Genomic DNA, 25,849 nt, shown 5'->3' on the forward strand with positions numbered 1-25,849 from the left:
CTGTTAATGGCCGAAGCTAGCCCTCTGGTTGGGAGAGTTATATCTCTAATCTCTGATCCGAAGCTAAGTTGAGAGCCTTCGGGCGTATCAAGTTTGGCAGCCACTCGGCTGGGCTTAGCCCAAGGTTTCAATCCATAGGCCAATATCAGGCCTGGCCCTTCCTGTGTGCTCCGGGACCAGCCCACGGATCCCGGGAAGAGAGCCGACCGTATCTGTTTCGTGGATACGTTTCCGGTCGGCGCACATGGTACAAGATTTCGTAAGCGCGAAGATTGCCCTTCCCTTCCATCCATTGCACGCCTCTCCCCACTGGGGGCCCTTAACCCTAGTCGGCTCGTCTCCCTCCCTCCCTCCCTCCCTCTCTCTCGCCATGGCCTCCTCTTCTTCTTCCACTCCCCTTCCTAATGGACCACTAAAGATAGCCATCATAGGCTTCGGCCCTTTCGCACAATTTCTAGCGAAGACATTCGTCAAGCAAGGCCACATCCTGACAGCCACGTCTCGGTCCGATTATTCCCTCCTCTGCTCCCAATTGGGCATCACTTTCTTCAGGTAAAGTTTTTCACTCCTATAGTTTTGTCACTTTCTTCGTCGTTCCTCGTGGATACCACCGGAAAAAAAAAAACAAAAGAAAACTGCTCTTCTTGGGAATATCGTGTTCTAAAATTTAGAATTAGTCCCAGGGAAAAGGAAATGGAATGGAATGCTGTTTGATTGTGTAGGGATATGGATGACTTGATGGAGGCAGGTGGCCAGGTGATACTTCTGTGCACATCCATCCTATCCTTGGGTGATGTCATCCGGTCGATCCCCATGGGTCGTCTCAGAATGCCTCTGCTATTCGTGGATGTGCTATCCGTGAAGGAATACCCAAGAGACCTCCTTCTACGGGTATGTTGATATATCCGGTTCTTAGCTTGTCCGGGCAATGGCCGTAGACCTCCCGATATTAATAGGAATAAGGTGCTATATGCCATTGTTTATTTTCCTTTGGCGTGTCATGTTAATCCAAAGGTACTACCTGAAGAGTCTGATGTGCTTTGCACCCACCCCATGTTCGGCCCGGAGAGTGGAAAAGAAGGGTGGAATGGGCTGCCTTTGGTTTATGAGAAAGTCCGCATAAGGGACCATGCTCTTTGTGACAACTATTTGGGCATATTCCAAGCTGAGGTAAGAGCACTAACGACGTATGTATGAATTATGATTTGGTTTTCTATTATACTCAAGTATTATACTCTATTCCTCGAAGTATAAGATATCTGATGTGTTGGTTCGTTCGTAGGGCTGCAGAATGGTGGAAATGTCGTGCCAAGAGCATGACGAGATGGCAGCCAAGAGCCAATTCTTGGCTCACACCTTTGGCAGGTACCTCTTTTTCCCCCCCTTAACCATTCAAACATGTCTTTCGATTCTTTTCGACTCCTATTCTCTCATCACAGGATATTGGCAGAGATGGGAATCAAGCCCACACCAATGGACACAAAAGGCTTCCAAGCACTTCTTCAACTGGTAACAATAACTTGATCCCATCTAGACTCGCTGACTCCTCTTTTTGATGCTTGCATGGAACTCTTACTTGTTGCAAGAAGTGGAATCCATTGCGACACAGTGCCATGAAACCTAGAACAACAGCTCTATGCTGCAATGGATGACACTTGTACTTAGATGAGAGGTAAGAGTGACAAATCTCATCTTGGCTAACCGAGACCGTGCAGAGAGACAACACCACGAAGGATAGCTTTGATTTGTACTGCGGGCTGTTCGTACGTAATAAGTTTGCGAGACAGGAAGTATGAGCCCTAACCTAATTAAGCACAGTTGCAGGCCACTTAATCATAGTTACCTATCTAAGCTTGTGTTTTATTATGGAGCAGCTGGACAAGCTGGATCTTGCCTTCAAGGCTGTGAGAGAGAAGCTGCTGGAGAGAACAAAAGACGTGGAACTCCATTAATGGACTAATGATTGGCTTGCCAATATACATAGAGATCAAGATGGCGGTATCTCCATTAATCATATCCTTCTGTCATTTATTTTCTCAACATCCACGATGGGATTTTCTTTCTTTCTTTCTTTCTTTCTTTTTATTAACAAGCTTCAGTCTTCCGTAGATTTGTTTTAACAATCATCAGTGCAAATCCAGTAGGATAACGTGAATTTGTAAAAAATTCCTGTGCCAATACTATATATTTGCTGGAGATGAAACATTATCATTAGTTCTACTTTGGTTGAGCATCAAAACTTAAGAGACAAATTATGCAGATTTTGTCAAAAATATTTTGTTAGGGGGTCAGGTTTAGATCTTTCTGAAATTAAAGTGTCGACAGGGAAAATCAGAACATGAATGGTGTGGTTTGAGATCAGAAAAAGTAAAATGGCAATCTGTGCCATCATATTCTTTTTTATTGCCTTTAAAATTGGCGGTCATCCTTGATTTGCTCAAAATTTTCTGCCATCCTCCAAGAATAAGGACTCTCAATTGTATATGATCGTTAGAACAACTACATTTTCTTTAAAGATAATTGTGAACATCTATTACTGTTACTCGCATAGGAATATATACACGGTATAGCTATAATCATGTCCTAAAATCAAGCTAACTAAACTGTACAATAGTAAACACATAGACAAAGATAGCAACAAGCTGATTTGGTAAATCTCATTTATTGATGTGCGTGATTATCATTGTCATGAGCTGTTTTCTTATTACTCTTTACATCTTGGCAAGCTGGAATGAAAGCACTGTAAACATGTCCTTGTTTTTTTCCTTCATTTTTGAAAAAAATTTGAAGTTGCATGCAGCTCTGATCATAATTCGCGGCGAAGACCTTCTTGAGGGATTTATTACTTGCAAATGAGAACTTTCAACTGACTGACAATAAGTTTCCTATATGATTATTTTCACTTTGGTTGAGATCTATTTCGGTAGAAATGTCAAAAGCTCAATAAGCCATCTCACTAACATCCTATGAGACTCTTCCCAGATTGACCGGCTGCAAGTTTGCAACTGGGACATAAATTTTGATTGCAAGGAAGAAATCTGCTAAATGTTTGGCAATCATTGCTCGTTTATACTAAGATCCTATTCCTAATTTTATTTTATTTATTTATCTCATTTAGAATAAATAATTTTATTTTACTTAGTTATTTTATCTAAAATAATTATTTTTGTCTTTTAATAGTTATCAAAGTTTGTTTTCAGTGGATGCTGGTTTCTTTTGAATTTAGGTAGGAATCAAATATTCCACCCATATAATGCTCTATTTTTTGTGTCTCCTTTAATGTGGCGTGACAAAAAAAGAGAGAGAGGAAGGAAGTGAGAATATCCTCTCTTGCAAGAGTCTTTTTGTGTAACTCAATTTTTAATAAAATATTTTTTTTTCCCAAATCTTGGACCGGTGCAGTCGATTTACTTCAGGTAGCGTGCCGTTCTAGATGTCTGCGCTCCAAAAAAAATATATTTATGGAGGAAATGTAAAGATGAGCAGCATTTAAAAAACTTAGCAAAAGCAGAATTAGTTTATCTGAAGCACAATGATCTAGTGAGTATATGAATTAGTTTATCTGAAGCACGATGATCCAGTGAGTATATTAGTAGCGGAGATTTGGGTTAGCGCATCCATTTTCAGTTTCCCAAGAAAGTTTTCTAATACAAGAGCACCTGGCACTCAGATTAACAAATGGTCCTAACCCACTATATATATTGCCACTGGCTTTTAGCAAAACGTGGTCCTGTAAATGGAATGTATCAAACATTTTATTCATGTTAAACTCGTCCCTTGTGCTTATAGGCCTCCTCACTGTTCCACATAAAGATATATATACAGTAAAATTTTCAAACGATCGTCGAACAAAATCTTTCAAGTTAAAAGCTTGTTTTGACCTACTGGAAACATTTGGATCACTGATCGATATCTATTGTAGAGCTGACTCGAAGAGTTCTTATATAAAAAAAAAACAAAAGGAATTATGCTCATATTTGGTACATAATGTGTATTGTGTCTTATCAAAGATTCTCATGATCTCACACCAAAAGTTACGAATTTTTGTTGTATTGTTGTTATTTTTGTATTTTTTGTTTCTCTGCAAATTAGGAAAATACTATATGAAAATTAGTATACTATTTGCATAACTTCTTTTGCTCCTTCCTGCTTTTATTTTTACTTTTTTAAAAGTAATTGATCTTTGCTACCAAAATATCTAAAGATTTTGTAAATAATTTTTAAAGAATATAAAACTTTTTTATCATCTATATGTTTCAGTCTCGTACATTTTTTTTCTTCTTGGGTTTTTAAAATAAAAACAAAAAAGGAAAGCAATATCAAACAGCCCCTCGACATTTTTAGTTTTTATTTCTCTAGGGTAGTGCTGAATCTACATTTTCTTTTAGGAAACACGGTGACAAGTCACCACCAATTCGTTAAGGGAAATGAACAGATACTAGAGAAGAGAAGAAAAATAAAAAGAAGAAAGACCGGAAGAGGGGAATGAAAGGATAAGAAAGGTAAAGGCCTCCGGATGAGATGCAAAAGGAGATACCACCGCAATATTTACATGCAATGAGGCATCAGAGCCAAGCCTCACCCCCCAAAAAATTAAAATTGGAGGGAGGGAAGCCATGGGTGGAGTAAGAACATCGGGTGTGAAGCCCAATAGTCCATATCGGAAAAACTCGTTTCAGAGCTTGGACATATGAGGCGGGTGTCTCCAAATTCTGCATACACATTTTGGGAGGAAAACAAAATCGGAAAGGGGTGAAGAACGCTTGCGTGAAGCCCCAGAACCGGATAATATCTGGCATGGGAGCTCCGTATTTCCCTCCTCATGCGGCCCCACGTGGGCACTGGGTGCCTCACGTGCCTCACGCAGGCGGGGGCGTTACTTTTGGTATCAAAGCCGAGACGACTCTTGTCCGATGGTGGAAAGAGTGTGAGGCCTAATAATTCCATATTGGAAAGACTCGTTCCAAAGCCTGGGCATATGAGACGGGTGTCTCTTAATCATGCAGACGCGTTTTGGAAAAAAAACAAAATCGAGGAGGGGTGAAGGACGCTTGCGTGAAGCTCTAGAACTGGACAATATCTGGCAGGGGAGTCCCGTGTTTTTCCCCTCATGTAGCCCTCACATAGGCACTGGGGTGCCTCACGTCCCTGGCAGGTGGGGGCATGACTGGTCATATCATCTCATTTAATATAAGTCAATGAAACCTTAGATATTGTTTGATATGATACACGCATATTGATGTATATTTTTCTGATTATTTTAATTTTTACATAGATTTTCAGCTAAATGATTTTGAAATTTATTTGAAGATAGTTGATAATTGTGGATTTATTGTATGCTGAGTTAGATATCCAAAATCTAAAATATAGTGCAAAACCTAAAAAAAATCTATAGGTCGCTTGCCGAGGTGGGAAATATCTCGGATTTAGAAACCTTGCACCAAACCACCCAATGGGCGTTTCGTGTGCCTGATTCGCTGTGATCTTCCAAAGAATCTATATGAATATGGGACCGGATTTAAGCAGCCCGCGCCAGGGCAATCGGTGAGTCTTTTTTTAAGCAATCAAAACCTATTTCCTTCGGTGGGTTCAGAAGGAGTGCAGGTTGAAGCCGGAAAGAAGCGAAGGATTTTTTTTTTTTTTTGAATAAACCATCTTATACTAGTACATCCAAAAAAAAAATCAAAAAATAAAACATAACCAAAGAAAGAAGAATAGTATCTGGTCTACAACCTGCTGAGCTACATAAAAAGTGATCCAATTAACTGTTTTGTTCGTCATCTAATGTACATGAGGATTTCGAAAGATATACAAGCTCTCGTGAATCTGTGGACATCTTGCAGCAATAAATATTCAAAGCTGGTACTTGTCGATAGAATGCTGAGCCACATAAGAAGTAATCCAATCAATTGCTCTGTTTATCTCTCAATATACATAAGGATCCGGAAGGTAATACATTTCTCGACAGTCTGTGATATCCTGCAGCCCTGCAGCAACGAATGTTTAAAGCTGTTTCTGGACAAGCTCCAATCTATCGTAGTAGAGTTTCAATCCGCTGTAGGAATAAGTTTCGTATGGATGATACTTTTTCAGACCCCCCTCAGCTCAGCTTTGGGATAGAGACGTAAGGACTTTCTGATGCCAAAATGGTGAACCAAACCACCGTGAATTCCGCTGCTTTATCACAGCCTTCCCGAGGATGGAGCAAAAACGGACACCACCGTCGACCGTACGCTGCACTTTTAGTATCACCCGTGACTCCCCCCTTGACCACCGTCACCAATCTGCCGCTCCTTATCCTTTGAGCTTTGTATTTTTCTTTTTGCTTTCGCAGCCAATAATTATATTATATATATATTATATATATATATATATATATATATATAGCAGGTACGATATATCCTATAATTCCGAAATGCTCCGGGCATCTCTTTCTCCGATCCATAAGGTACTTTCAAATGGCACGCTACATACGCTGCCATCTAGTCGGTCGCCCTATTGGCCTCACGAGTAATTATATTTTTTTCATCCAAGTAAAAGCTCCATTGCCGAGCATTGCCCACTGATTCCACCCCAACTCCTCGCACCTCAAAACCTCACTCTGTATCGCACTGATCGTAACAATTAATTGCATCAAATCCCTGTTACAACGGGTTTTGGAGTGTTCAGTTTTTTTTTTTTGACTGTTGGAAGTAGGCAAGCCAATCCCTCTCTTTATTTCTATTACATTCCATCTCATCCTGTTATATTCTAAAGTATGATATCGAGAATGTCGCAAAAAACAAGATATAAAGTTTTGCCTCCATAGTTGAGACTCGCAGCATCGCCCGGCCATATATTTTTACAGTATTAGACAAAGGATTCGAGTTAAACAAGAAAGATTCTGTTTTATTTGATGGGCAGGCGTCACCCACTACTGTCCTTTTTGTTTGATTAGATGGCCATGGCTGATAGCAAAGAAAGTGAATACGTAGATACCGCAGGTGCCTTCCCCGAATGTAGCATCATTTTGACAACTGCAGGCATTTCGACATTATTCGCAAACAAAATGCTCATGAATTATGCTGTTAATTATGTGCAAGTACGCATCAGCGATTATCCTTATGATGACTCTTCAAAAAAATCTTTGCTTGCCCGTTTCTGTCGTATTTAAGTAAGAAACCATTTAACTGTTAAGCAAGAAAATCAAGTGCCTTGAAATCCGTGGGGCAGAGGAGAGAGAGAGAGAATCATATAATACAGTCATCTCATCTCATTTCCCTTGAGTATGATTAAAATTATAACACCATGTCTCGACAATTGGATATGAAACTAGCTCATGCTGGCACCAAAGCACATGCCCCCGGCAATCCTTTTTCTTGTCAAAGTACACCTTGATTCCGGGCGTAGGACCTAGAAGCAATGATTAGAACATCGAAGCACAACCCAACACCACCTCACAACAGAGTAGCATTTCTTGTTGGTAATAAACAAAATACTCAACTTATCCGCTTTGTTTAACGCAGAGACAGAGAGACAGAGAGAGGGAGGGAGGGAGGGAGAGGAAAAGGGGTACATTTCCTTATATTAACATAGATGAAAGCTATTGTCCTCCTTAATAAAACAAGAAGCTAAAAGCACTCCAAACCATGTAGCTAAACCGAGGGTTTGCGGACAAAGTATCTGTAGGCCGCCACCTTCCTTCTCCTGGAGCTGGTGTTGTCTATGGACAGCACCATCTTTCCGGCCTCCTTGGACGTGAAGACATTGTGAATCGGCTCCTCGGCGGTCGCCGGAATCCTCCTCATCTTCTCCACTTGAATCGTGTAGCTCCCCTCCTCGCTCGGCACGTACTCCGCGCTGTAGTCCAACTCCCATCCCCCCACTGCTACGTCCCACGTTATGGTAGCCCCGGCCTAATCCAAGAACCAAACACAAATATCTCGTAATTTATTTTTTAGACCCTCTCCAAAACTTCTTACAGCAGATTCTTAAGTTAGCATGCTTGCAAGTTTTTATAAGGAAAAACACAGGCAGGTAGTCTCGGAATTCAAGTAATTCGGAGGGGTTAAAAAAAAAAAAAAACCTCAATGCCATCGATTTCGAGGTTCACTTTCTCTCCACCCCTGATGGTGAACTCGGATGCCGGTTTGGGGGGACCGTTCTGCAGATCCCCGGGCCGGCTCAGCCCTCCATACTGGACCGGCACAAACTCCGGCCTGATGAATCTGATTCCATAGCAGCATTTAAGAATAAATCGGTGAAACAGAACAATAGAACAATAGATGCTGTTCAAATTCAAGTCAGAAACAGATACCATTCCAGAATCCGGATCGCAGCTCGTAATTAAAAGTATAAAACCGAAACAAACTATAGAAACGAGAGAGATAGGAGCAGATGGAAGAATGTGTTTGTCGATAAATTACTTGTAAAGGGTCTCGGCCACATTCCCTTCTCTGGCGATGACGAACTTGCTCTTGGTCCTCTCCGTTAGGAAGGGACTAATCATCGAATACAGCATACTAAAATACCAGGGACATTTATAAACACCTGCACCCCATTACATCAGAAAAAATTAAGCGACCAAAGCTAGGCCAAGAAAAAAGAAGTAAAAAAAAAAAAAAAAAAACTAAAAGGAACTAATGAGGATCTACCTTTCTGGCGACCATCTCCGGGTAGTTATCCTGGAACAAGGACAGGATCTGGTTGGAGGCCACCCGGAGCTCCCTCTTGGGCATATCTTTGAGATCCGTGACCTGGATGATGGAGTTGATCCCGCCGGGGCGGAGCTGGAGCAGGCCGACCCCGCGCTCCATCACCTGGACTCTCCACCGGAGAAACTTCTTCAGCTTCTCCCCGTCGCCGAACACCCGGTCGTACATCTCCCGGTCCTTGAACACCCCGTAGGCGTTATAGCAGACCGGGTGGCCGGCCCGGTCCCAGCCGTGCATGTAGGCCACCACCCCTCCAACTCCTTGAACCCCAGCTCCTCGTCGACGACGCCGTCCGCCCCGAACTCCTCCCTCACTCCACGCACCGCGCCAGCATCGCGTGCGCCTGGGCCACGTTGAAATCCCTCGCCCGGAGAAATTTCAACAGCACCACGTCGGCCCTCTCGTCGGCGGCCGGCCCGAGAAGGGGAACCCCCCACATTGTGAGAGGCTTCGACGATGAGTTGGAGGACGACACGGACACGAGAAGATTCTTGAGCTCTTGGAGAGCTCTCTGCTCTCCGGCCTTGAGATTGGAGGCCAGATAGGAGTCCTCTTTGAAGGAAGATGACCTCTGCAGGGTGGTAGCGGCTGCCTCCATCAGGGAGCTCATCAGTGACCTCTTGTCGGCTTGGGAGACGGCCCGGGCTGCAAGACCGGCGATTCCTCCATTGACATCTCAAATCGCAGAGAACCAGGAGAGAAGAACAACAACAACAAAAAAAGAATGGATTTTTTTGGGGATTCGGTGGTATGTATGCCGCGAGACAGCAAGGAGAGGTTTGAGTTGAAGGAGGTGAGAGGTATGAATTATAGCGGTGGTTAGGGAGGGGGTGACAATTATAATAGAGGCGTGGGGTCTGAGGGTTGGAATTTTTATTCCGGAGCGGCTCGGGAGCATGGGTGGTCCGTGCCCCGGGGACGGCATCTTACGAGCTGCTGGCGGTACAACGGACCACCAATTAAAGAATGAATCGATATGGATCGCTCCCTCCATTTGGATTCCGATCTTGGAACCAGGTCGGCCAAAATCGAAGTCTCCGTTCCAATGAGACAGCCAACCAAACCCTGTCTTCGCCGCCCCGTCGCACCTGACCAGGTGGTGACATTTGCCTTAATTGCTCTACATTGCATTGGGCCAGCCGGGGTGAAAACTGCAACTCATCAGACGGTCCTGAACGGTTTCGAGGCACATCGAACGGGTAATTCGAGGAACCTAGTTTGATGCAATTGGTGTACGTGGTACACCGTCTGGAGGTGGCTAGCTCTACCGTATCGTCAGCACCTGTCACGAGCACGAAGGTGGGCCCCAAAGGGAACCCTTTTTAGCTTGTGTCCTGTTCCGGGTCCCCCACCGATGGACCCAACCGGCCGTTCAAATTTTGAAACCACGGCGGGAATCGAGAACGTGGCTCGTCCGATTTATCGCATAACTCTTTGCTATCGAGAACGTGGGCTCGTGCCAACTGGGCTTAAAGCTAGCCGGGCCGAGTGTCACAAAAGCTTCGCAGCATCGGGCCGTACGGACTCCATGCGTACCTGCCAGCGCAGTGCGTCTTTTTTGGCGGGTTCAAAGTTCAAATTCGAATAAAGAAGTCTATAGTTGTTTGACGGAGAGGAGAGCACGCATGATAAGTGTCATAAGATCTCGCTTGGATTCTATACAAAGTAACAAGTGATTATTATGGAGTAAAGGTTAAAAAAAAAAAAAAGCAATCTCGCATGTGGCATGGCTTTTACGACAGCTTTGATTTCAAATTGAGTAATAAGTCGAGAGGTGACTTGGGATATAATCCCAAAGACTTCAGACACTCCATTAAGCTTAAATCCAACACTTTTACGGCTCTTTTCTTACCACCAAAAGTACTTTATCTTTGAGATGATTTAAAGAAATATGTGCTCACGAGCACGCATACAAATCTACTGTGGAATGAGTGTCTCCAGGCTCCAGAATTACCGAGATTGGAGCGGTCTTTTAATGCCGTCCTGTAGCTGTAGGTCCTGAGCTCATAAAACGGGCTTGAGCCCAGTTTCCCGATTTGAATCTAGGCCGAAAACCTCGTTTTTGGAATAGATGGGAGCAGTTGAAATGTACCAAAAGTTGGAGAAGCGGACCACCGATCTAGGCATGAATTGGTTTTGTCACTTTCTCCGCTTTTACGGGACAAGATGTACTGAAGTCCACTTCCTCCTGCTTGCAGCTTATAGGAACTGCAAGGGTCCATCGAGACGGTCATGATGGGTTTGGACATTTCTTTTTTTTTTTTTCTTGGGTAAAATGATGGTTGTGTCCGGTAAACATATGGTCCTTAAACGTCGTCGACACTTGGTTGGTCTGAAAGCAACTTGCTAGTGAAATTAAAAAGCGACCGCGAAGACCGCCTTTTCTTGGTTTCCGGGCGTAGCCCTGGTCTTTGTTCTCGGAATTCGAGTTGCAAGTGGATCGGCTCTAGAGCGGGACCCACTACCAGCGGATTACCCTCACGCACTTTTGGCTTTGGGATTCGTGCGAGAGACGGTAAAAGGGAAAAAAAGAAAAAAAAAAGTCCATGGCCGTAAAATTTTAGAATAAATTACAAAAAAAATTTATATTTATTACGCCTGCCCCCCCCCCCAAACAGTTCTACAACATCTATACTTACATCTAATTAAATTAATATTATTAAATTAATTATTTACTTTCTATATAAACTTAAAATTATACTTAAACAAAAATAAGGATGTATGTATTTTTTATATTTTTATGTGTCCATTATATATCTAAAATTATTTTTTATACTATACTTATTTTTTATTTAATATTAATTGTTTGGCTAGTATTCTGTTAGATTATAAAGTAAGATATTTTAATAAATTTTAATATATCAAAATTATTGAGTATAAGGATATTTTATTTTTGAGAAAGATTTTATAATTTAATTAAAATTTTATTTTACGCTTAGTTTTTTAATTTAGAAAATTAAAATATTGATTGATTTATGAATGCAGGGCGAGTGGGAATTGGGAAAGGGCAAGGGCAAGCATTCTCGTGAACTGGGAGGATTTTATTTAATTAATATAGTTCAAAGGCTGTGAGCCGTGCTCAGAGGGAAACCCAGCGAGTAATTATGAAGAGTTATTGACAGCAAGAGGTGGATGGGAACAGAATTCACATGATGGGAGTGTCGTTGCCGAGACAGGGTCCAAGACCGAGGAGTGACGTCAAGGCGGCATCAAATAAAGTTATTCTTCAAACTATCGCAATTTTTTCTTTAATTTTGCCCATAAGTGTTTTCTTCTTATAATCCAGAAGATTTTTTCTCGAAAATTGGAAAATAAATGGCAAGTGGGTGTCCACGATTAAACAATTTTGTAACTATTCTTGAACTATTCAAGCCTCCATCAAATTGGCCATCATCTGATTACAAATCGATCACTATATGTTAGCTTCTGGCTTAATGGCTACTGGTGCTATGATCGATTTAAAAGGTAATTTACTTGATCTTCTATGTATCGGACTGCTTGAGATGTACTCAAGTTTGATCCTGCTGTTCTTTATTCTTCCTTTTTTTTTTATTCTCCAAAAATCTGAGAAGTTGGCTCCAATTACGTACTTTTGATGACTCCAATTAGGCACTGCAGGAACTGGCAGTTGTGAATCTAATTGAGGAACTCAATGGTCCATTGTGATATGGGCTCAAATACAACAAAAGGTAGGACCATTCCAGTTTACATTTTTTTCCTTGTAAATCCATCAAGTCGTTGAAGGCACTGAGGTTACTGTGGCTGCTTCATCTAGGATGACTAGAGACATTAGGGACTCCCTCTCTACTGTTACAATGCCCAGATATGTCCTTACTTCTTGGAAGCCCTACCCATAACAATCTTAAAGGAATTTTGATGGTGGTGGAGATAGAGCTAGAGTCACATTTGTGATCAGGGACCGCTGGTAGAGATAGGCTAGGAGTATCATTCTTGAAGGGAACTCGGCCGTGGTGATTAAGGAATTCTAAAGAAGGGGTTAGGGGGAGGGGTAGAATACCCACTACTAGACGACATACATCGGCTATTGAGGGAGTGTGGTGTCTTTCAAGCTGTGCATGTGTATCGAGAGATGAACAGAGCAACTGATTAGGTTGCCTCTTTGCCGCTCATCTTCTTAAGAATTCTCTAGACTGGCTTGCATTTATTCCTATTATATCGTCTTCTTTTTCTTGACTCTGACGGCGATGCTTATGCATGAGCAGCGATGTAAAAAATCTCCTAGACTTGGGGAGGTAGCTGAGGGGCTTGAGAGACTGCAGCTCTCCAACTCATTCTCACTAGGATAGCATTGCCGAGCCCCAGGTGATACGGACATTCAGATGGCGGTGCGCAAGCCGCACCCCTGGATTGCTCGCCCACCCGTTCGCAGCACGCCGAGCGCGTTCCTCACCAGTGGGTCCACCTGATGGCGTGAACCAGCGAAGTCCGTAGCCATGGATGTCCATCGGGTGCTCCTGCCGGCGAAGATGTTGGTGCCCCCAACACTAGTTGACCACGATGCATACTTGAAACAGATACATACACCTTGGTCCCTCGTATAGGTTTTCGTCGAATTGGACCGGTGGGGGTGTGTGGGATGTCAATACTCCTGGCCTGGCGGGTAGTAGGATGCAATAAGGAAAACGGTGTTATTTGGGCCCCGCATTGCTTGTTGGTGGGCAATTGGGCCCAGGCCAACGGTTGAAGAAGATTTATTTGGACCGGGATGATTTCGGGAAGTAGGCGGCGGCGCTGGGAGACCGGGAATTGTGTGGGTCCCTGCTTGCGCGCTGTCGTGTCGAGGCACGTGTGGTTGCGAAGGTGACTCGGATGCTCAAACAGGCCCGGGCGGCCATGTAGTTAGCGACCTGGAGGCTGGTTGCCGTGCGGGGCCAGCATGAGCACTGAGGTGGTGAATGGCTTTTTGTAGGCCGCCTCGGCGGCCCCGTATCTTGCGCCTAGCGATGTGAAGAAGCTCGTTATCGAGGGCCGCTTGATGATCGGAGGAAAGCATCAGAAACATTTGGAGCCGCTCCACTCTTCTTTGATTGTCTCAGAACATCAGTGGGATTCCCTTCCACATTCCTCTGTTCATCATCGTAATCAGCACATCATTAGTTTTACTATTGTTTCATCATTATTGTATACAAAATTGAGTTTTTTTAAGAGAGATGATAGATCTTTGGACCCTCTTTTTTTTTTTATAATACATATATTTAACAACAGTCAGAGGCATATATCAATTCTTAGATATGATGAATCAATAACTCATCTCAAACACTCAAAAGAAACACCGGCCAAGCTCAAAGAATCAATAATCATCATTCTTAGCTCGACCCTTTCCCTTTTTTCCTGCCCTCCAACTGTCTCAATCCAATCAGGAGGAAGTCCGCAGAGTACCAGCTCCTATCGCGACCATCTCATTTGGGAAGAGGACCAAGGTGGCGTGCATCCAGACGGCACATTTCGTTGAGAGCCTTGTTTGGCTGGGGCACTCTCACACACGTTGCGTGTTTGTGCGTGAGAAAGAAAGAGAGATTCTTAGTTTACCAAGTAACTGGGATTACTTCGTTCGGCTTAGGCAAAAAGGATGGTAGGATCCCTCCATGGATAGATGACGAGGGCTCCATGCAGAGTGGCCCTAAGCCATGAGCTGTGAGCTGCACATGATGTCCCTCCTTGGTTCTCGACTGTGACCGGCTACGTGTAGCTCCCCCCTGGCATGATTTGGGCTCATATTCCAGGCCATGCCCATCCTGCCTAGAAGAGAGACATGAGAGCATTATGACCCGCGCAATTTCCTTCATATTTTTCATGCTGATGCTTCGCACTCATAAAGATTTTCTTTTTCTGACTGCAAGTTGATCGCTTCTTACCTGTGCATGTTAATTGACAATGCATATGCTGCATGCATGCATGCTGTATCTGTATGTATGTACTATACGTATATCTTAAAGTGGTAATAGTGAGTGTTAGGAAAGAAAATTAAATGGGAACAAAGCTCTGCTCCACTTTGGACTGCAAATCAGCTTTAAATAAAATTGTATATTTAGGCTCAACTTGGATCCACTGTACTCTGCTTAACTATATAAATTGTATACTTAGTCCATGATAGTCCAGGCCTTCGATTAACTAACAATTGAGTCCAATAGCCAATTCGGGTATTTCATATCTTATATCTACAATCAATAGATTGAGATATCTTGACGGCAACAGGTTTCATAAAGTGCAACTTCGCTGGAGTACTGGCAGGCTACAAACGCACAGATGTACACAGCATGAGAGAGATGCTGTCAGCAAATGCAAGTTTCTTATATGAAACCTAAGATTTATGGTTTATTCATTGTACAGACCTCATTCCTTACAACTGGGAGCATATCCACTCGCAAAAAAAATGTACGATAAATTAATGAAATCAAACTTCTCACTGTAAAGGTACAGAGCATGGAGGTCAATACCAACAGCCGTTTAGCAGGAACTTCTCCGACCAAACACCAGAACAGAACCGAAAATATGCAGAAAATCCTGATAGAGCCACTTGAGGGTACCCCCATAATTCTCTTCCCTATGTGACTGTTTCAATGACTCCAACAGCTTCAACTTTGAACCACATAGTATGAAAATGTGATAGCAATTTATTTTGTGCCGCTATTATTTTTCTCAGTACATGAGCAGAATTCCATGATTGTAGAGCTCCAGATATCCTGTCACCAAGTTCAGAGCTGTTTGCCGATGCACTCTCTTGTAAAGCCTGGTGCACATATCCTGGCCCCTCAACACAGTCCTCCCTTTGCACATGAGACAATAGAATATCCAAATTTTGATCCTCGGGCTTCTTGATTTGATCGCCTACACATTTTTGGATTCCTTGTATTGCATCACTTAAACATTGAATTGAATCACGTATAGCCTGCAAGTGTGGCGAGTTCATTTGATCCACTGCACCACCTTTCTTTTTCTTCTTTCCCAGTGGAAGCATTGATTTTATACAGGACTGGATTACTAGAACATGCCAAGAAAAGGATTCTGTTACCAATTGTACCAGAACTGGAAGACTACTTCCAGGACTTGTTAGTATCGGTTGTGCCTGCATCAAGAGCTCAGTAGTGCAACTCTTAACCAAGAATTTACAATGTGCCATGATGTTAGACCACATCCTTCTTCATTGACAAGCCCAGGGTGATGGGAGCACAAATTCCACGCATTGAAAAATGGCAAAGTTAATCCAGCTGACAATGTCTGAATCGAGATCACAATTGCAACTCAATTTAACAGTTCACCAGACCTAACCTATGGCATCCACTGATAAAATTCACAAAGAAATAATAAAGCATGCCATCTAACAGATATCTAGTCCACAAAAAAAAAGAGCTCCAATGTTCATGAGTCTAGAAAATGAGTCATATTATTACCAAATTAAAAAAAGGAATCAAACTTCCTGAGGAATAGCATCTTTGTACTGACATAAAACCCAAGTGCCTTCTGTGGCTGGACATGATAGCAAGCCCATGAAGACCCAAAAAGCTCAAGCGTCTTGTGCATCAACCCTTAAGAAATCTTGTTCCCGAACTAGTCCCTTACCTTCTATTATTTTTTTTAAAAATATAAAACTTGGTTTTTCATATAAATAGCTGAAGTTTGTAATGTTTATAAATATTTTATATTTATAATAAAATAAGACATTTGCCAATAACATTTTGATAAACTTTGAAATTATATAGACACCTGTTGTTTTCTTTTGAAGAATATGCATATATATATGAACCCAACCATCCATCCATGCTTAAAAGCAAAAGATTGAAAGAAAAAAAGCCCTCAACCAACCATGCACCTGATCCATCCAATAACTAGTCATGATGCAACAAGCGTGACTATATCTTAGTAGATTCTAGAGCACAATAAACTAACTATTACGAATAGTGGACATCTTGACCATTTAAGACATGCTTATCTTTCTATTCTGAACAATTTTACCAAGGATGTGATCAATGTAAGAGAAATTTTTGTGAAAGCTAAAAGTAATTCAAGCAAATACCTTGAAGGACTTTTGGCCCCTGGTAATCCCAAGAATCACTTCAATCGCATCATCAAAAGGAAGACCAATGCTCCTCGCATATCTCTCCAGAAGACATTTCATTTCACAACAACTTTCACATCAGAGACAGAACCATTAGGCTCAATATTTTCCTTTAGAGAAGAGGTAGAGGCCTGGATTGACAGATAAACTAATCGAGGAATAAGAGACTTTGTCTCAATATGTTTTCTTGCAATCTGTTCCTTCTCGCCACTTTGTGCTGATACTGGATACAAACTTTAAAAATGTTAATGACTTGGAAAGAAATAAAAACTTGAACAACACATTTTATTCACAGCAATTAACACTATGATTGACAATAGACAACTAATTGTTGAAGCATATTTATAGATAATCGCCAAAAAAATATTTGAGCAAAATTAAAACCAATTTCAATTTTTTGAGAGGAAAACCATTATAATTTCATCCATCATCATTGTGATTATCGTTGTTATTTTTATTTTTACATGTCATATTTTTCTCAGTATCACAGTGTGTTTAGTGTGTGCCATGTGTCAAACTTATCCACTAACCACTTCACGTGTATGTAGAAGGATTCAGCTTCTGAAAGAAACTTTGTGAGATCACAACTACATGAAAAACCTAAAAAACAACACATTTTGAGCATTTCTGTGCAGACTTGTTTTCCATCATCATTTTCTCAATGATTACACATTGTTTTTTTGAAGTTTATGATTCTGTTAAGGGGTGGAAGTTGGTCCCGGTAGTCTGCTTTCTAATTAGCATTTATGCATGCTATTGAGGCCAAAACACCGGTCAAACTATGCTTTCTGAAATTCTATGTCAACTTCCATTTGGCTCTTGTTGCCACTCTCATTACTGACCATTCCGAATAATACAAGTACCTCTCCTTACAGAAGCCTACTAAGATCTTTAATGCAACGAGGAACACTGATGCTGAATCTAAACAGCTGTGTAGATGAAAACCAAGTAGAGGAGGAATGTGTTAGGGAATGAATTACACAGCTGCTTTAACCAACAAAGCCATGTACATTTGGCATTCCTATGGATGTATATTATGAAATGATTTTAATTGATCCATACCAACCTTATCCTTTAATACAATTCTTCATTTTCTATCTACTCATTTGTGAGTTCATCCAAACTGCTTTTCCTTTCTACGCAGCACTCTCATCGTGGACACTGATCCATGCGAAAGGATGCTCTTCCCGACTGTCAAACTCATTATTATGTTCTTATACACTTTCTACTAAATCTCATCAGCATCCACATCACACACCATATTAAAAAAGCCTCATAGATGCATTCATTATTTTAAAGTTTCTAAGATCCGTATTTTTCTCATCTTCAAACTGCTAGAGCTGAGATGATTGCAATAGATCAATACTGACCTTTGACGATGTACTCTTCCCCCAGTCAAAAACAAAAGAACTATAATCATTTTTCACAGATACCTTGTGGTCTGCAACTTCAATCAGACATCAATATCACTCCATGGTACTATTGTGTTTCACTAAAGTTACACAACTATATCTAGCAAAGCCACTAATCCCATTTCAATAATCACCTTCGTTCTCATCATATCAATTAATACTACATGCACAAACAACACAGTTAGGACCTTCAGACTCATGAAAGTTCATATACATGTAGGATGCACAAATAACAAGGGCTTAAACCACCAGTACCATTGCAGGTACTTACACTTGTTGCTTGAAGGACTCAGCATCCTCGAATTTGTGGATAAACATTCAGTTCAGCCAGTGTTGTCATACAACCCGTAAAATGCCGAGAGAATAGTCAATGGTAGTTATTTTGGAGCTTTTTTTGAAGGTTTTTCTAGAGTTGTGTGGTCATTTTCGAAAAGAGTAGAAGTAGAGAAAAGGAGAGGGGATTGAATAGAGGAGAAGTATAGAGAGAAAGAGACAACAGTAGAGGGCTCCTTCATTCAATAAATCCATAAAGCATACATAATTCATGGCTCCTCCTGAACCAATATTTGTAGACATGCAAACAACCTAGAACAATGTTTCCTAATCACAAAAGAACTCCCAACTTATTTATAATGGACCTAGGATCCTAACATAATTTCACTCAAAAATGGGACTCAGCAACCAAAATCTCTGCTGCCTTAAATCTATTCACTTCTCTAATGAAACATAACCAAATACTTCCCATAGGATAGTAAATCGCTGAATCTCGCATAAAAGACCATTAATCTTTCTAAATCACAATCCAAATGTCTAACTCATCTAGACACCAAGTAGGATCTTTAGATTATAGGCCTACTCATATTAGGACTCAAGATTCCCTATTAAAATAACTAAAACCTAGTAGAAAAACTGTAAGAAAACAAGAAATAAGTAAAAGCCATTCCCTAAAGACTTAAGCAAAAAATTCCTAAGACTCAATAAAGATAGCAAATCAATCGGTAAAATTTGTCTTTTGTTTTGACTTTTGAGAGTCTTGGGAATTCAGCTCAAAATAGGGAAAAACAATGAGAGCTACAGGAAGAAAAAGATGTTTTCGCATATTTTTTCTGGTTCTGGTTATGCATGGAGTACTTTCTGGGCTATTTCAGATGGGTGTGTGGGTGCGGATGTGCGTGCACACGTGTGTTTGTGTGTGCGTGTGTATGAGAGAGAGAGCGGTAGTGGTGTATATCCAAATTTGAAGAACTGAACCTACAATTGTAATGATCTTGTTTACCGAATTAGTAAGTTTCGAGTAGTAGCTGAAAACCATCTAGTACAGAATAGCTTAAAAGAGTCAAGTTGCAGAAACTGATACTATCGATCTTTCTCTTCCTTTTATAACCATAAACTTAACTAAAATAATTCTAACATAGTAATACCCCCGCATCATGTGGGATGGGGGATGTTAAGTTACTTTCTGGAAGAAACTATAATGTTGTTGTAACAATCAATTAAAAAGTTTTTACTGAAAAAAATTGTTTACTGAAACTATAATGTTGTTATTCTTTTGAACAAAAAAAATACTTGTATCTATTTTATGATTTAAAATTGAAGAAATGGATTTTTTAGAACTATTGGGGAAAAAAATTGATTAGGGGACAATGGATTGATGCTGCTCAATTTTCAGCTATTTTCTGAACAATTAATCAATATTCAGATATTAGGCATAAAAGGCATTTCTCCTTATTCTTTTTACACCCAGTAGCCGAAATTGATCACAAGTGGATGCGTGCTTATGCAATAAGCCATGGTCACATATTCCCATATTCACATTAAACTTTTTTTAAAAAATTATGTAGCTGGAGAGCTACTTTTCTTCCCTTGGTAAAGTGCGTGATTTTTTATTAAAGAACTTGCAAAAGCTCGATGCAGACTATAAGAAAAAACTAAAGCAAGCTACACGTGAGAGCGAAAAGAAATTCTTTTAGAGGGAGAGGTGATGATCCGGTCATTGGGTGCAAGGTTGAGATTTGAAAATTGAGATGGTAAGAGGAAGAGTGTATGATATAGGTTAGTTGAGTAAAATTCCCAATCTGCTGGTCTCTATATCCAAGTTTCCATAAGATCTAGAGAAGGAAAACCTTTGAGAAAGATTTTGATAGAGCTTCGTGAAAAACTAGCAGGCCTATGGCCTAAGTTTTCAATAGGTTTTAAAAATCAGAATAAAAAAAATCTTAAAAAGATTTAATTAGGATCTTGGGTTGTTAAAATAATAAGTTCATCGTGATTGTGAGATCTCATGAGGCCGAGGAAGGGGTGGCCTTCAATATTGGGAGGGGGCCATCGAGATTGCAGAGATGGGGAGTCCTTTCGGAATCCAAACTCTAGAGGGGGCTTAAGCAAAAAAAAATTGGGTCCTACACTATCTCCTATATTAACACAAAAATGGTGCCTAACATGGCTGCGCCCCTGAGAAATGCACATTCCTTAACAAAAGACAAACCAAGAGCAGCAATCAAATTAAGTTTTTTATTTTTATCACTTTTAACCTTCAAGAGGAAAATAATGAGTTCCATAGTTCCTTCACTTTTTTGATAAGTCCTTTTTCTTCTTCTTTATTTTCTTGATTAAAACGCACGCCATTATGGAGCTTAATTACCACTTACCTATAAATATCTATAATGAACGAGACTATAACCCCGCTAGTCTCCCCAACAAGAATGAAATTTTCTCAGGATATAATAGAACAAGTGATAACACAATTATGAATTTATGCCATGATATAATATGAGAAAATTCAGAAGCATGCTATTTCCATTGACTGAATAAAACAGAAATTAGCTTGGATAAGTAATATTAGTATTCCCTACAGCTTCTGTTTTTCAGGTTGGATTTTAGAATTGGTCAAAAACGCCAAGATTCTGGATACACATCCGTTGCTCTAATCAAAGGGAAGCCACTTTTGTTAGCAATTAGAGATTAAGGGATAATATTACAACATTCTAAACATAATCATGTCGGGTCGCAAGAACACAAAATATCATCTTTGTTCACAAAATGTTGGGAGATCAAATATGGACAAAAATTTCCATTAAAAAATAGCAATAACACCAGAAAACAAAAATAAAATTACTATTGATAATTAACAGACATCGCAGGGAAGATCAATGATCTGTACAGTACACATAGACAGATAGATCAAGCCTTGTGTAATATGTAAAATGCAATAGATATTTATAAAAGTATGCAGCAGAACATATTTATAAAACTTTTATATATAACAGCATCTGGAACAGAAAATTGAAAAACTATCATTAAAAAGCATACCAATTTCTCTCTGAGGCATGCAGATCCTTCTTCGAATGGTTCTGTAAAATGAAAATAAAGCATTTAAGAAATCCAGTAACAAGCACATCACTCCATCTCCAACCCAATAACAAGCACATGTGCGCACACATGCACATGCACGTGACTTATTGAATTTGAATCATTCTCATGAAGAAAATCAGCAAGTGGGGATGCAGATTCAAGGAAACCAGAAATGTGATACATGATAGAGCAAATGCCATTAAAGGAAGAGTGGCATGTCTAACCTGAAAGGTAATTTATATCAGGAGTAGGGGACCACCAAGGCCGTGTCTGGAGATCCGCATTGAATGTCATGAATTTCAGTTTATCCTCATTTGACAGCTCAAGCAATGAATACCATAGTTCGCATTCTCAAGAATGCCCTGCAGATAAAAGGAATGAACTTATTAGTTTATTTCATGTACGTCATACCGGTCGGTACTGATGCATACTAGACATACCGTCCCATATCAATACCAAATCGGTACATGATACAGATAGCATACCGAGTGTCGGTGCACCAAACCAACCCCCAAACAAGGCATAGCAACAGTGTATTAGGATGGCACTAATACAGGGTCCAGTACTGGGAAGACGAACCTTGATTCATTTTATTCAAAAACTTGACAAAATCAATATAGAACAAAAGGACAAAGATGACAAGCATCTCACCTCTACTTCCTCAAGATTATCTGCTTTCTGCTTCAATTGTAGGATAAAAGCTTCAAGCCTCACCATTGAAAGCTGATATGAATGTTGCAAGCGTTCTTTGAACTGAACAAATTCAATTACCTGAACAGACAAATGAATAACACGCCATGAACATCAAACACATCTGGGCTTCACACGTTTAGAGAAGATAGGTCTTAGATATTGTCCAGGAGAATAATTTAGTTCCCAGCAGCAGATACATGGTGAGCTTTATAAATATCTATTACTTGACCACTGAGTATAAACATTTGCTCAGCCAACATGTATCTCTGATAGAAAAACTGAAAACAATCAGCAGAAGATTTCTTTATTTAAACTTAAATTACATTTTTCTAGAAAACCTGTAAAATTATTTAAAAGGTTCTGTTAGAAAGGGTGTCAAATCATATGCTATAAACATTTCCATGAAACGTATTCACAGGTTCATGCCTATTAACTTTATTACCAGATCTTGTCTGCCAACTATGGTAAAAAAAAAAAAAAACTGTAGCATCCATTGTACAACAAAAACTGCAGGCATCACTATTATGTCCAAAAACTATGGTGTATCTATCATGTCTCAGATGGCACCTTAAGGATCTAAAGATGCATGGTATAGGTAAATTTTCATACTTTCGAATAATTGCGATGGCGATATGCAAGAAAGGTAAGATCAGCAGCTTCCCTCAAATGATCATCCATAAACTTCAGATACTCTTTCATAAGATTGGCAGTTTCCAGCCAATGTGGTGATTTCAACATGTAGGGCAAGATGTGGTGGGAGACCGTCTCCAGTAGAATATTTTTTACATCAAGAGTAACATACCTGCATAAGAAAATAAACCTCAGACAAGAAATAAGAAACACTGAGATATGGTGATATCACTACTCAAATGAGGAAAGCAACTTGATACAATAAATAAATATCAGAACCAGTAGATCAACTATATTCTAAATTTACCACTCATATGCTAATGGAAGAGCCCCCATGTAAGAATATAAATGCATCAAAGGCATCTTGTACTGCCAGACATATCTGTTGAACATCACCGATAAACAGGATTATATTCAGTATTAAGGAGCTCAAGAGGACGAATAACAAGAATCTGTCATATATCTATTACCTTTCAGAAATCAAACCTAGAAATATAACGAACATTATATAAAGATAAATCATCATCATAAACAAGTGATACGAGAAATATAGTTAATCACTCTCCAATTTTGATGTTTGCAACTCCCAATCCAGAAATTCCACACGAGCAAGCTCTTGAGCGAGGAACACGATATTCTAACAGTAAAATAATCAAGAGATGTCATGGAACACTTTGTACACCAGAAATACTTGATGTCTCCCAGAAAGGAAAGGATGGTAGGAAAACCAAAATATTTGAGTTACATGCAATTCTGAGAGAGCACACAATTGATAGCATACATTGATGTGCACGTGTGATATTTTTGGTGCATATCGGACAGGATATTTGAATAAAAGATGTCAACAGACTTGAGTAATCAAATTGAAGATACAAAAAAATATGTGGTAGAACCAAATTTACCTTCGGATGTTCAGGCCAAATTCCAAAACCATAGTTGCTTCCAGCAAGTATCCCAACTTCTTTGTACGCCAGAAAAGCTGTATGAATTAACCAAACTGAGATGAGTTCATTGACTAAGATATACTTAATAGGATCTTAATACAAAAGCATAAGTGAGATATGAAAGTGAAAAAATGAGGAAGCTAGCAACCATACAAAATTACATAAGATACTTATAAAAGAATGATGAGAAATAGCAACTTCCAATGGAAAAAAAAAATTCACACTAACTAGAATAAAGGTCCTAGACATATCAGCGACAATGACGACGATCCTGATGATGATTATAATGAAGAGGAAGTATTATTTGTTGAAAAAGTATAATCCATGGCAGAAGAATTCAACAATTCATAGAGAAACCAATATGTTCTCTAATGTAGATTCTCAACCGTATGATAAGAATAACATCATTGCCAGGCTGATACTGTTACGCCTCATAAAGCCAGAAAGGTATCGCCAGCTCTCAACAGTTGCGATATTGAAGAGAAGATCAAGTCAATAGCTCTGACCATATATTCGTACTAAACAACCATATCATATACAATTAAACGATTGACAGATTAACTGGAGAAAAGGCAACATGAAGCTTATAAGTTACACAGCATCCAATTATCAGGACACTTGTTATACATAACATAGATAGAATCATAATTTTAAACCATGAAGGGAATTTAAAAAAAAAAAGATTCTTGAGCTAAATATTGATGACAGGCAATACAGCTACTAGATCAACTCTATAGCTCGCATTAATCAAGTCCTCAACATAAACATATGGCATATCATAAAAAAATGCAATGATAAACAGACCAAATCATATATAATGAATATATAGTTAATTTTGAAACAGCCTATTGGAAATATCATGATATTATGAATAAACACATAAATTGCACCAGTAAATATGATTGTATTTTGTAAAAGAATAATATTTATTACCGATATGGATTCTTTGGTGATTGCTTATAATTATTGTGGAACAGAAATTGGGGCTAAGAACAGTACAAACCTCAATACAGCCCAATACATATCATAGAGATAATTGAGTGGCATATATTGGGCATATATTGGTATGAATTTTCTCAGTATCTTTGGAGGGGGTACCATCATTGTGGTTATAAATTATAAGCATTAGCCCCAAGAGATTAATTAACTCCATGATACCAAGAGCATGCATTGCTCATCGAGCATTGTCTATCTAAACCAAATAGTAAAAAAAAAACTCGACAAAATTTTGCCTATGCGAATCACAACTTAATCAGTACTCAGATCCTTCAGTGCTAATAGTCATTTAATGATTCTATGACCTCATCAACCTCAACATAATTCAAGAAACTCAGCCAGACTCTGAAACTCTGGATCCTTGAATTTTTAACCTGGGAATATCTTTCAATTGCCAAGGAACACAGTATGCTGGTCAAAATTCAATAATTCAGTAATCGCCTTTCCTAATAACTGTCTTGCCTAATAGCGCAATGTTAAATGATTACTGGACTTTCAGAATTGCTGCATAAATTTGCTCTTTAATGCAGGAAAGCATTTTCCATCTTGTTATACGTAATTTTGCCACTTGAATCAATGATTTAATAATGATGATTGCCATTTTAAATATTTCCCAGCATTAGCTAATAGCATTTTCTAAGGAGATCATCTTAATTTGGACCAAGGCATGCCGTACCGGTACCGGTCGCCTACCAGACCGGTACAATACCGATTCGGAACGGTTTGTACCGGTTTCAAACCGGTCTACCGCAGGATCGCGCACGAGCGTGCGTACCGGTACAATACGGCACCAGATTCGTACCAGTGCAAACTGGGACGCAACCGTACCGATCGATTCCAACCCATAACTATTTTCTATGCTTGAACCGGACCGGTCAGGGATCGGACCGGTTCGGTACGTGCTGAATCGGCCGGTATGACCCAGTTCAGCATACCATGATTTGGACCATCATTTTTTGACCTTTTTAAACATTTTTCATTTCTTAAGCAGTTTCTCATGCTGTAGCAATGATTCAATAACACTTGGGAATTGGGATGGGAATGTCCCAAGAC

At 39.9% G+C, this 25,849-nt stretch overlaps 3 protein-coding genes across 5 annotated transcripts in view; 1 reads left to right on the top strand and 2 right to left on the bottom strand.

Moving 5' to 3' along the window:
- Positions 1-297: 297 nt before the first annotated feature.
- Positions 298-3,090, top strand: LOC103721502 (arogenate dehydrogenase 1, chloroplastic-like). 3 transcript variants are annotated; one of them, XM_039132996.1, is made up of 7 exons: positions 303-552; positions 723-891; positions 1,015-1,170; positions 1,283-1,365; positions 1,440-1,509; positions 1,716-1,790; positions 1,875-3,090. In XM_039132996.1, exons 1-7 carry the CDS (start codon positions 371-373, stop codon positions 1,950-1,952), a joined length of 813 nt encoding a protein of 270 aa, XP_038988924.1. In that variant the 5' UTR covers positions 303-370; the 3' UTR covers positions 1,953-3,090. The 3 variants fall into 3 exon arrangements, with proteins under 3 accessions (XP_038988926.1, XP_038988925.1, XP_038988924.1); XM_039132998.1 differs by lacking the exon at positions 1,875-3,090 and having other exon boundaries at positions 298-552; positions 1,451-1,509; positions 1,716-1,786; XM_039132997.1 differs by lacking the exon at positions 1,875-3,090 and having other exon boundaries at positions 298-552; positions 1,451-1,784.
- A 4,232-nt stretch (positions 3,091-7,322) lies between these two features.
- Positions 7,323-13,149, bottom strand: LOC103721501 (patellin-6-like). Its single transcript, XM_008811747.4, is given in 8 exon segments — positions 7,323-7,895; positions 8,066-8,207; positions 8,406-8,517; positions 8,520-8,529; positions 8,634-8,941; positions 8,944-9,006; positions 9,009-9,368; positions 13,074-13,149. Coding segments are annotated over 8 exon segments (1,332 nt in total). The 3' UTR covers positions 7,323-7,634.
- Positions 13,150-14,968: 1,819 nt separating this feature from the next.
- The window catches only part of LOC103721500 (N-terminal acetyltransferase B complex auxiliary subunit NAA25), a 37,638-nt gene continuing 26,757 nt past the window's right edge, over positions 14,969-25,849 (bottom strand). Inside the window, 14 exon segments of the mRNA XM_039133163.1 lie at positions 14,969-15,312; positions 15,314-15,818; positions 15,821-15,900; positions 15,902-15,955; positions 16,129-16,181; positions 16,729-16,841; positions 16,844-16,993; positions 21,434-21,532; positions 21,758-21,865; positions 21,868-21,895; positions 22,185-22,304; positions 22,836-23,028; positions 23,164-23,238; positions 23,759-23,835. Of these exon segments, the coding sequence (XP_038989091.1) occupies positions 15,162-15,312; positions 15,314-15,818; positions 15,821-15,900; positions 15,902-15,955; positions 16,129-16,181; positions 16,729-16,841; positions 16,844-16,993; positions 21,434-21,532; positions 21,758-21,865; positions 21,868-21,895; positions 22,185-22,304; positions 22,836-23,028; positions 23,164-23,238; positions 23,759-23,835 (1,806 nt within the window). The 3' untranslated portion in view covers positions 14,969-15,161.

This window comes from Phoenix dactylifera, chromosome 13, assembly GCF_009389715.1.
Source record: "Phoenix dactylifera cultivar Barhee BC4 chromosome 13, palm_55x_up_171113_PBpolish2nd_filt_p, whole genome shotgun sequence".
NCBI lineage: Eukaryota > Viridiplantae > Streptophyta > Magnoliopsida > Arecales > Arecaceae > Phoenix > Phoenix dactylifera.

Excerpts from the sequence above, each read along its gene's own strand:
- LOC103721502 (XM_039132996.1), top strand. The coding sequence starts at position 371 with ATGGCCTCCTCTTCTTCTTCCACTCCCCTTCCTAATGGACCACTAAAG. Across the intron at positions 553-722 it reads TTGGGCATCACTTTCTTCAG|GGATATGGATGACTTGATGG; the intron begins GTAAAGTTTTTC and ends TTGATTGTGTAG. Across the intron at positions 1,510-1,715 it reads TCCAAGCACTTCTTCAACTG|AGAGACAACACCACGAAGGA; the intron begins GTAACAATAACT and ends GAGACCGTGCAG.